Source organism: Meleagris gallopavo, chromosome 14, assembly GCF_000146605.3.
Source record: "Meleagris gallopavo isolate NT-WF06-2002-E0010 breed Aviagen turkey brand Nicholas breeding stock chromosome 14, Turkey_5.1, whole genome shotgun sequence".
Classification (NCBI taxonomy): domain Eukaryota; kingdom Metazoa; phylum Chordata; class Aves; order Galliformes; family Phasianidae; genus Meleagris; species Meleagris gallopavo.
In genome coordinates, this window is record NC_015024.2 from 17,671,720 (window position 1) to 17,683,878 (window position 12,159).

At 45.1% G+C, this 12,159-nt stretch overlaps 1 protein-coding gene across 1 annotated transcript in view; it reads left to right on the forward strand.

The window, feature by feature from the left end:
• CNTN4 (contactin 4) overlaps nt 1-12,159 on the forward strand; it is a 222,956-nt gene that overhangs the window by 113,908 nt on the left and 96,889 nt on the right. Inside the window, exons 4-5 of the mRNA XM_010718751.3 lie at nt 9,494-9,620; nt 10,661-10,836. Coding sequence (XP_010717053.1) covers nt 9,494-9,620; nt 10,661-10,836 — 303 coding nt within the window. The remainder of the gene's footprint in view (nt 1-9,493; nt 9,621-10,660; nt 10,837-12,159) is intronic.

The window sequence follows — 12,159 nt, forward strand, 5'->3', positions numbered from 1 at the left end:
CCTGCTGTTATCAACCCTTTCCAAGAGTTGATTCCCCTCCTGTTTGTAGGCTCCCTTTGGGTACTGAAAGGCTGCAATGAGGTCACCCCACAGCCTTTTCTTCTCCACGTTGAACAAGCCCAGCTCCCTCAGCCTGTCTTCATAAGGGAGGTGCTCCAGTCCCCTGATCATCTTTGTGGCCCTCCACTGTATGCTCTCCAACAGCTCCCTGTCTTTTTTGTACTGGGGGCTCCACACTTGGACACAGTGTTCCAGATGGGGCCTCACAAGAGCAGAGTAGAGGGGGACAATCACCTCCCTGTCCCTGCTGGCCACCCCCTGCTGATGGAGCCCAGTATACCATTTGCCTTCCGAGCCGCAGGAGCACACTGCTGGCTCATGTTAAGCTTTTCATTCATCAAGACCCCCGGGTCCTTCTCTGCAGGGCTGCTCTCAAGAATCGTATGGATGCCTGGGATTCCTCTGGCCCAGGTGCAAAACTCTGCACTTTGCTGTGTTGAACCTCATCAGGTTCACCCAGGCCCACCTTTCCAGCCTCTCGAGGTCTCTCTGAATGGCATCCCTTCCTTCTACCGTGTCAACCGCACCACTCAGCTTGGTGTTGTCAGCAAACTTGCTGAGGGTGCACTCGATTCCGTCATCAATGTCACTGATAAGGATGTTACAGTGCACCGGTCCCAAGACAGAGCCCTGGAGGACGCCGCTCGTTACTGGCCTCCACCTGGACACAGAGCCATTGATGACCACCCTCTGTCTGTGGCCTTTCAACCAGTTTCTTATCCATTGAGTGGTCCACTCATCAAATCCACATCCCTCCAGTTTGGAGATAAGGATGTGGTGGGGGACTTGTCAAAGGCCTTGCTCAAGTCCAGGTAAATGACATCAGTCGCCTTTCCCTTGTCCACCGATGCCGTCACTCCATCATAGAAGGCCACCAGATTGGTCAAGCATGACTCTCCTCTGGTGAAGCTGTGCTGGCTGTCACAGATCACACACACATTCCTCATGTGATCAAGCATGTCATCCAGGATGATCTTCTCAAGCACAGAGGTGAGACTCACCGGCCTGTAGTTCCCGGGGTCCTCCTTGCTCCCTTTCTTGTAAATGGGAGTGACCTGACCCTTCCTCCAGTCATCCAACAACCAAACTCTTCTGGCAGTGGTTGTATTCCAGCTGCCAGTGCTGCAGATGGTCACAGCATCCGGATGAGTAATGTATTCCAACTCTTCTTTTGGTGTCTTCCTGATGTTTGAGGTTATTTACATTAAAAAACAGCAAAAGATAAGGTTGATTAGTTTGCGCTGGAGCTCTAATCTATAGCTCTTATAATGGCTTTGGCCACCTGCTGGTGCAGGGTGAGCAGACGTTATGTACTGACTGATTCATTGTGCTGGACCACATCCAAACAGTGAAACATATGATTTCTTGTTGAAACGATAAAATAAATCTGCTGATGATTATAAAGTAATGAGCCTTGGTCAGATGACTTTCTCTTAAAAAACACTTCATCTCCATTCCACTCAACTGTTGACTTGCTCTCCTTGTTGATACTTAATTTGTTCTTTTATTTCTGTAATTACTTCATTGCAACATGTTTCTTTGGAGCTTTTTCTAATGTTTTGTCTCGAACGTGAAAACAGGAGCCTCCTCGTGGGGCCAACCAGCTCTGTTTCCTCTTGAGGTACAATTACTGTGTTTGTCCAGGGCTCAAGTGTGCCACCTGCATTCAGACACATCTGTGCTGCTTCCACCCGTGCAAGCCCTCTGTTGGTGCTTTCCACTGGTGTAAAGACTGTTGACAGTTGGGTGGCTGTGGTGCTACCTGTCACAGTGATGCTGGTTGTTGGCCAATCATTTGTAGGAAATGTCATTTCCAGCAGGTCAAGGTCTAATTTAAAGTCGTTGATCTCGAGTTACTCTGTTATGCATTGATTGTTTTTTTCTGTATATGAAGATCTAGAATTCTCAATAAGCAGCCAAAACTTAATGTTTCTCTTTGGAGTTCTTTGGTAGCTGTTGCTCTTTGATGTCCTTATATTGCATTAAAGTCTGTGCTTTAGGGAGCAGTTCCCTCCTGCTGCAAGAAGCACAATAAGAAGATTTCCTTCCAGAATCTGGCCTGGGGATGAGGCCTGATTTCCCCTTTGGCACAGGGGCTATCCTACCATCCTAAAGCATTCCTGCAGAGGTGCCTGAAAGCTTAGCCTGGCAGTATTATACCAGATAGAGAAAAGATTTTGCTTGCAAATGCTGTCAGTCAGAGGTTTCTGAAGGTGCTACATCATGGTGTAAGAAGTAGTAAAGTCAGAATTTTGATAGCTATTACTGATTTTTCATCCCTGCTGCGTTACTTAAAGTTCGTAACATTTTTTTTTTTAAATTAAAAGGACACATGCTATCCGTGGGCAGATTGCATAAATCGTGCTTCCAGTTGTTCTTTTGATTCCTACCAGTTGACCTCCAGGAGCCTGATTTCAGCCGCTCTCAGGTTGGCATTCAGCAGCGCTGATGTTAATGCTGGATTTGTGTGGGACCCTGTGCTTGTGTTGAGGCATCTCTGGGAGTGCCGCAGAGCAGCTGTGCCTTTTGTACCTGCTCTTCTCAGAGCTGCAGAGACTCTTAAAACAGTTGATAAAAAAAAGCTGAGGGGCAGCTCCTCAAACGTGCCCTGAGTCGGTGCTGTTCCACCAACTGCAGCGAAGTGATGGAGATTTATGCCAGCTGAGGTGCCAGGCTGGTGTCCCAGCAGCAGACTTCAAACGCCTTAAATCCATTTACAGAACGTAACCACCTGGGGATTATAATACTGGATCCTGTTTAGGGGATTAAATGCTTTATTGCTTTGGCAGCAATGGGAAATCCAATGAGGATTCTGCATGCATGACTCAGCACCACGATGTTGGGCAGCGGGCCGTCTCAGGAGGGCAGGCAATTTGCAAAAGTCCCAGGGAGGCATCCCTCACTCTTCCAAATAGTCATGGTTTGTGCTTGAAAAGCCAGAGCCAGGGCAAATTTCTCCTGCCACGGGCTACTGTGTTAGTTGTTATGCTGTAATGAGACAGGTGGAGCTTTTGCACTTTCATAATCTCTTCTGACCAGTCTTGCAGCCCAGTTGGCTTGATGAGTTCCTTACACAAATGAGAGAGTGGAGCTGTGCTGGTGGAGCAGCCTGCCAAGGCTGGGGTTACAGAGCCAGAGGCTGTGTGCATTGCAGCGTGGGATCATTGGTGTGAGCCATGGCAAAACTCAGCTCTGCACCCGAGGTTACAGCCAGTGTGGTTTGAGCACCTCACGCAGCAGCTCTGTGCTGCTGCACGCCTCCTTGTTGCTGCTGGAGGAGCTGAACATGGAGCTGAAGCCATCCCCAGTGCATCCCTGTGTGCACAGCGCCGTGTTTCCTTGCCATCATTGCACAGTATGTGCACGTAACCCAGAACAAGCAGATTTACAGCGCCCTGCTGACAAACCAAGCACCGTGCAGCGTTTTCTGACCAGAGACACAGTGAGAAGTAGGTCCCCATGCCTGTGGCACCGTTACCCGCCAGCACTGCTCACAGGACACTGGCAGCTTGAGCTGCTTATTCACAAATATTTGAGAACAACGACTGCTGCCTAAACTGCTCTGTAAATGGCTTGGTAAGAGCCGACAGGGGTCAGCTTCCCTTTTGACAGAGTCTGGTGGGCTCTCACCTGCATAGAGAACACCAGGCTTCACCTTGAGGTGGTGCACAGAGCTCCTTTCACCTTGGATGTTTCTGTGGAGTTGGGCTTCACGATCAATGCAGAGCTGGCAACGTGTTGGGAGTTCTCTTTGTTTTTCGAGCAATAAATGATGCAGGGATTATAGGTTATTGCTCCAGGGACTTGTCTCTCCTTAGACTCCAAGACTTTTCAATGTGAGTATTCCGTAGCATCTTACTGCCCACTATTGGGGCAGGGAGGATAGCATCCGTCAGCCTGCCTTCTACTCACCTTCCTTCTTATATGACAGAGTAAAATCTATTGAAGTTTGAGAAGATGATGTGGGTAGGAAATATGTGTCTTTTAAATTAAAATATGCACACAGACATAATACTTCAACTTTTTTTCTTTTATATATATATCCACTTTATTGTAATCATATTTAAAATCTTATAATAACGATGTGAGTACTGCTTGGAAGGTGACAGTTATATCAATAGCTCCAATTTTACTAATAAATCAATAACTAATTAGACCTTTGAAACATTTATAATGCCTTGTCCACAGCTAGCTCTGCAGGGGAACACCCAGCACTGTAGGAATCTGCCATCCTTGGGAGGAGGATGGAGTGCAGTTGGAGCAGCTTTGTGCTCACAGTGGCATCTGTGCCAAGACCTGGCCGGACAGCAGGGGGACAGACATTGCACATGGTCTGATAGTGATAGGACCAAGGGGAATGGTTCAAACTAGAAGAGGAGAGGCTTAGTTTAGATATTAGCGTCGTTAATGGTCTTATGAGAATGTAAAGTAAATAACTAACTGAGGAAAGGGTTTCTAGTGGCTGAAGAACCAAGTGCTGGGTTTTGGCTGGGCTCAGTTGGCAGTGAGCTGGTGCCATCATGGTGTTTGGACTCCTGGTCACAGCTCAGCTCTGTGAGATTGTGTGTGACCTGCAAGGACCATTCCTGCTGTCTAGACCCCATCGTTAAATCTATAGGGATGAACTGTTTATGGTAGTTTTCTGTGTCATGCCATTTTGGTTTATTCATTTTCAGTGGCTCTGTTTGAAACTCACACAACATGCATGTTGTACAGCAGTTGTTAAGAACCTGTGGGAAAGTTTATTATTTGTTTCTTAAAATCAGAATGTGTATCTTTGTTACTTTAATAAGAAAAACATGCATTTTTTATTACTGCTCAATAGTAGCAACAGTTGTATGGTGTTAGCAATAACACGAGCATTTTAATTTCCTGTTTAATCCCTTGTTTCTGTGGTTGGATATAGAACTGTACTGTCTGATTTCATCAGGGCTGGAGCTTAACTTGCAAAACATTACAACAGGATTGTTTGTTACTTATGCATTTAAAAGCATCTCTCAGGAGCATCCCTTTGGTGATTTCTCCTATTTCAGCACTGGAGCACGCAGCAGGTTCTGTGTTATCTTTTGTAACCGATCCTATGGCCGAGATGCCCCAGTGTTGTTGTTCTAATTACTCAGAGCACCATCCTGGGCTGATACCACTTCGGCAGAGCAGGGTGAGTTTATCTGTTTATTTTCCCGATGTCAGCTGCGATGACTCAGGGAACGCTGCTCAGCGAAGGAATTTGTGATTTTCTGCAGCAGCGGAGATAAATTCCTTTTATCATATACAGAAGAGAACATCTGTGATTACAATCACGCTGTTGACTTACGAAGATAACACCAATTACATTCCATTAAATGAGGTTTTTGTTGTAGGACAAGGCACTCATTACACTGCACCGGAGCGTCTAGACCCGGTAGGCGAGGCACGAGGCAAACACACTGCTTCGGCGTGCGTGGAGCAGGTAGCAAGTTGGCACTTTGCAACTAAAATGTTTTAGGCATTTGGTATAATTAATCATCTGGCATTTAAATAGGGGAAATCAGTGCTGCTGCGATGCAGCCTGGGAGGGTTTGGAGAGCAATTCCTGGCTCTGCAGGGCCGGGCGGAAGCAGCAGCCGGGGCCAGCCCTGACCTCCCGTAATTGATGGACCCTGCGCTCTGTGCTGGGGCGGATGCGTTTAACCCTGCTGTGATTCACGGTGCCCCAGGTATTCGGGTCACCCGTAAATGGAGTCGTTGGCTCTGAGCTGTCCCCATTTCAAATGCCGGAGTTCTCCCACGCCTGCTTTTATGAGAGCAGAGATTTATTTCTTCCTGTCGTCTGAGCTGCGAGGATCCTCTGGATTGTTACGGTCTCGTTACGTCTCGGAAGACTACCTGACACTGCTGTTGAACTCAGCCATCAGGCTCCTGCCTGTCACACGTCACCTGTCGAGCACAGCTTTCTGCATTGGCTGTACTTGGTGCAGCAGTGAGCTGGGTTGCAGACACCGCTCAGCATCCATAGCAGGACCCAATTCCTCTGCCACCAACAGGGAGAGAATTTATATCACTTACAGTGGATGTACTCCATGAATTCTCTCTTCGGTTATTATCTTTCCCTACAGTGTGGAATGTTCATTTAAACCTTCTCTCAAATTAGCTATAACTTTCAAGGAAAGCTAAAGCAATTCTATGTAGTTAACAAGATCCATCACTGGTCCTAATGTTCAGAGAGAAAGAACGGAGTCACCTGTTGGTCTGCGTTAACCTTGGTTGACGTTCTTCTTGTTTCAGGTTCTCAAAAGTGCAGAAAGAAAACGGGCATTGAGTGTTGGGTTAGATGTGCTGGCTCTAGGGTTTGGGCTACTGCAGGGTTACAGAAAGATCTGCTTCATTTAGAACGTATTGAAATGGATCTGGTGTTTTTCAATACATTTTGTGATTCACTAGAAATATATATATATCAGTAGAAGCTAGGACAGCAGAATGTTCTTCTAAATTATCTATCACATTCTGTCCAACAGCATATGGGCATGCACCTCATACTGTGTTTAAAAATGATACTTCTATCATGAAATCTACTGAAATTTCCTATATTCCTCATCTTACAGAAAGACATACAGTTCTCTCGAGGGAGGCAGAACCAGAGTGGTAGTACATTTGTTTCTTCTGACAGGGGCAAAAAGAGATTTTTGGTAACCAGTCTTGTTTGCAGCTTCTCTGCAGCTCGAGGCAGCTCGGTGCTCCTTCTGGGTTAGCTCATTTTGGGCTTGAGCAAAGGAAATGTCACTCATTAAAATAAATTCTGTCACTAAGAGAGTGGCTCAAGGGCTAGCTTGCCCAGGCAGGCTCCTTACTGCGCTTTCCCAGGACAGCAACAAACCTGTAAGGAGCAGCACAGGTTGTACAATAGCTACTGAAATTCACAAGGCACAAAGTGAGCTGTAATAACTGAAGAGAGCAAGGAAGGCTTTCATGTGTGTATGCATGTGTATGGCATCATCATTCAGGTCAGTCAGATGCCTCAAGGAGAACCTAATGAGAAAAGGGTAAGCAGAAAACCAACTTAGGAAAGTACCTTCTTCTGTCATCAGTGGGCTCATGGAACAAGTGATGCTCGTCGTTGATAAACTGAAAATGGGATATTGGGGCTTCATGGCTGCATGTCCCTGAACACCTCGTGGCAATTGGAATGAAGTTACCGCTCCTATAAAAAGTGTGTGAAATTCACACTGAAGAGCTGTCTGAATAGCAAGACTTTGTTCGTGCAGAACTGTATTAAAGCAATGCATTTGCCTGTGCAGATGCTGGACATGGACGTGGGAGATCCCTTTTTATCCAGCAACGCTGTAACTTAGACTATTTATGGTACTTTTAGTTTTCTACTTTTTAAATTCTATTTATTAATGAATATTTGGTGGTTTTGAGACAAATCCTCATGTCCATAAGGTGCTGGGCCTGGCTGTTGTCACACACTCTGGCAAGGTGTGGGCTGGCAGTGATTTCAGTCGTGCATTAGGCTACAGCAAGGGGAGGCTGCAGATGAGATTAAATTTGGACGTGTTTGATGCAAGGTGTATATTCCCCCGATCAGAGGACCAGAACCTGTAGCAAGATGTGATGCAATATATATTGACGCATTCTAATTGAAGTAACACTGAATGACAGCATGGTGTGACTTGCGTGCTCTGCTGGGGACACAGGTGACACAGGCACTGCACATCCCTGAGCTACCTGGGGTGCTTTGGCTCATGCCTGCCCCGGCAGGATGGAGCTCCTTCAGGCAAGAACCCCAGCACCAGGCCAGCTTCTCTATTTTACCATTAGAAAATTAAAATGTATTTTAATTCTTCTGTTTTCAGACCCATTAATATAGCCCTCGGAGCCATAATCTTTATGGGCCAGATTGTAATATTCTCTCTCGAAGCAAATGAATCAGTGCAGCTGGTTAAGGTGCAGAACAGCCCTTGGTCTCGGAAACCAGTCAGGATTTCATCATCTAGCCCTCTATGCTTTATGGCTATTATTATCTTTTTCTGCCAGCAACAGTAAGTTGTGCACAGGTGTAATTTAAAGTGAGAGATGATGTGGAATGTGTTTTGAATAATAGATAAGTCGCAGTCAGAGATCGTTAACATATAATTAAAAATAAGCATAAATACAAGTGATATGGCTCTGTGTTTTGTGTAGACTCTTTTGTGGCAGTACCTGAGGAGGAGATGCGGGAGAAGTTGCTCCATCGTAATCCTCCTGGCAGGGCCTCTCTGAAACCACCCGATGGAAAAGATGGACTAAAAGGCCATCGTTCCACCTGCTGTTGAACCCAGCTGGCTTCCCTGCCCCGAGTGTGTGCAGCTTGTCCCTTGTCATCATCACCCCTCAAGGAATAAGACATATCTTTTCTGTTCATTCCCCTCCTTATTTTTTGTACATCCTACCATCCTTATTTTATATTCTGTATATTCTTCCTCCTCTGACCTCCTGCACCACCAGTTCCTTGCTTGTCCATCCCGGTGCACTCGTGACACCAGCGCAGCCCATAGCCATGGGTTCAGGCTGCTTTGGGTTGGACATGGCAGGATGGGAGCCTTTGAGCTCCCTGCCCTGTGGATCCATGTTGACCATCAGTTGTGAAGTACGTTCTAGTGCCTTCAGATGCTCTTCAGGGTATACTCGGGAGAAACAAGCAGTGTTTTGAGTGTGGCCCACTGGACTTTTGTTCATCACCATCCCAGGAAATGAGTTCAAATGTCTATATGTCCTACAGGCTCTTTATCAATACCCTTTTAGGTCAGGGAAAGGTTTTGACACAGAGATCTTACAAAAAAATGGGTTTTGGTGTCCTAGTGACAGAAATACCAGCTACCTAGGCTTCTTCTCACAGTTTGGATTCTAACATTTCTGTTTTAATTTTGCTCTCAGGAGAGATGCTGAATGCAGCACGAGAGTAAAAATGCATTTAGATATTTTGAAGCCTTTCCGTACTTTCAGTGTTTGGCTGCTGTACCACAAACCCAATGTGTTTGCTGGGTACAAACCTGGCAGCTGCTGCTGTGTGTTTTCTAGTTGTTATAAGATTGCAAGGGGTAACCAAAGTAGTAGTGTTGTGTAATGTGCTCTATGGCTGTATTTTATCATATGGGTTTTTTAATTTACAGAAAAATATTTTCAGTTTTTCAAAGTGAAATTAGACATCCTGAGCTGTGTTCTGGCTGTAGGCTCAGTCTTGTTCCCATTCATTGAACTTCAAGTTCAGTTTTAGTCTGCCCTCTGTTTAGTGCTCAAATGTTTTCCTGAACGTGGAGTCCATGCAAGGTTCCATGACTCTTGAAAAAATACTTTTTTTCTAAAAGTAAATGTAGCTACTATTTCTTTCTAGTACCCAAACCAGCCAAGATACTATTTCAGCATCTGGTATATGGAGATTGCTGCAAGTCTCACGTTTGCCTTCTCTTTCACACAGACAACAACATGCTGCACGGGCCGGTTTTCCTGCAGGAGCCCAGCAGTGTGATCTTCCCCTTGGATTCAGAAGAAAAGAAAGTGAAGCTAAACTGCGAAGTGAAAGGAAATCCCCAGCCAACCATTGGGTTAGTGGCATCCTTCCCTGTTCCCTTGCACATTCCCTACAGTTGCCCAGCAGCCCTCCCCACCTCTCACCCCCATCTGAGTGCTGCAGCACCCGAGGGGGGGGCTCTCTCAGTGCTGACATGAAGGAAAAACCCACCCCAGGGTTTGCATTGCAACACGATTGTAGAATTTGAACAAGACTTCAAAAGGGTTACAGTGGGATCGTTAATCATCTTGGCTCCCTAATTAACCATCCTTGCCCACAAACACGGACAAAGCTCTTAATGGTTCTTCAGTTTTATTAACTGCTTTGAGTTAATATCTGAAAAAGGTGCTCTGCTGCTGTGGTGATGCTGCTGCTCTTGTTCCACACGCTGGTCTGGCTGCTGTAAATCATTTAGGATGACTTTTCCATTTTTTCCCTTTGGTACCTTCCTTATCATGTTTAATCAAAGCACAAAGGGTGCTTTGAAACCTGTTGGAGTGATGAGACCTCAGCCCTCATTGTGCCTTCTGCCACAAGCGAGCGCTTAATGCAGCAGACGGTGCCAATTTGCTCATGCAAACGTATTCAGTGTTACTGTGCGTGCATTCAGATGGGAGCTGCCGGGAGGCTGTGCACAGAGGGGCAACAGTTGCTGTAATTGGGGCAGCGAGCTGCTGGAAATCCTCAGTGCCCCAGTTAGTGGGAACATCCGCCAGTGAATTTTTCTTCAATTGAAAAACAAACAGCCAGCTGAGGCAGGAGAGGATTGGAGCAGTTTAAAGATTCTGTTTCTGGGACTTCCTCTTGCAAAATGATTAATTCCAAAGAGCAGCAGCACCAGCAATAACTGCAGAAACATTAATCATATCAGGGACTGAAATGTATGTCAAGGATATTGTTCCTTCAGTTAAATACAAGAATATTTCAATACTGTGTACAAAACTTGTATTTTTATGCTTCTTTTTTTTTTAAGAGGTCAATCAAAGATATTTTAAATCACGATTTCCTACACGTTGTATTTTCAAATATCTATTAACGTGAGTGGGATTTAATTTTTGTCATTTTGTGCTATAGATGGAAGTTAAATGGAACCAACATTGACATCGGTATGGATTACCGCTACAGCACGGTGGAAGGCAACCTGTTGATCAATAATCCCAATAAAACTCAAGATACTGGAACATACCAGTGTGTAGCAACAAACCCATTCGGAAGGATCGTTAGCAGAGAAGCAAAGCTTCAGTTTGCTTGTAAGTAAATGGCACCGCAGCCTCACTTCCCACAGCATCCTAGAACGGGAGCAACGCTTTCCTGTTTCTCGTTGTCTGAGCTCTGCGTGGAGCAGAAAAAGCTGGATTTAAAGAGTAAATGTGAGTGAGGAATAGTTGTCGTGTTTTATATTTACTTAGCTGTAGTATGCAGAATGCAGTGCCTTTATTTCTTGAGAAAGAGACCACTTGGCGAAGTAGCTGGCAAATGGGATCTCACCATTGATTTTTCACTCTGTGGAGAACTGATGCTTCAATTGTTCTGAAGGATTCTTTCTTTAGAAGCAGCAAGGCTTATTGTGATGTTCTTTGTAACCTAAGCTTCGGTGTTTGGGTACAAATTCTTGCAGGTATGGGCAATATTTGTACCTGTGTGTGTAAAAGGGAAATCAGAGGCTGCGTCATACTTTGGGTTAAATGCAGCATTACAGCTAAGCATAGCAAAAGAGACCATTCTTAATGTGAATCAGCATTGTATGATATTAGGACAAGCTCTGCTGGAGTACTGAATAGAGTCCATAAGAATGGGCAAATGATAGTGTGTGACCACAAGCCGTCTGTTTTCTCGTCTAGTCACAAGCGGAAAGGCAGAGAATAGATGCACAGGTTTAAAGATGCCCATAAATGGCAAGTTCACACAGATATAAAAAGATAATTTCTAATGAGAAGCATTACCATGAGTGAAGCCAAACCCTTCGTCTCCCCACATAGTTTACGATACATTATCAGTTATATTACAATTACATATAAATAACAATTATATATATATAAAAATATATATAAATAACAATTATAATATATATTGCTTTTGACCTGCTTGTGTTCGTGCGTGACTGAAGTTGCATTTTCACTGTGGATGGGTAATGAGCTGCATCCTCAGGACCACTCCGGTAACTCCAGCATTCAGTATGCCGGGTGACAGCTTCATAAATATAGCATTGGTCTGCTTCTCTGGAGCCCACACGCTCACTGCTGACCCTCAGGTAATCTTTTTGAAGCTTCACCATTCAGAGCTCAGCATCTTTGCTGGAGTCGGATGCTAAAAAAGGCAATCCTGTAAGGCTGAGCCCAGTGTGGGATTCCAGCTTCGTGGATGCAGTGCAACTTCAAAGTCTGGGCTGTAGGGTCAGGGGAAAGCAGCCTGATGCTGGCATTGCAGTGCAGTGCATTGCTTTCCTTGCACATTTAAATACACTAATTAACCAGGAGCTTGCAAACACAGAGGATTCTGTTTGAAAAATTAAGAATTCATCAACCTTTAACATTTTATTTTGCTTCACATACGGAGCATTTGTTAAGTTCTGA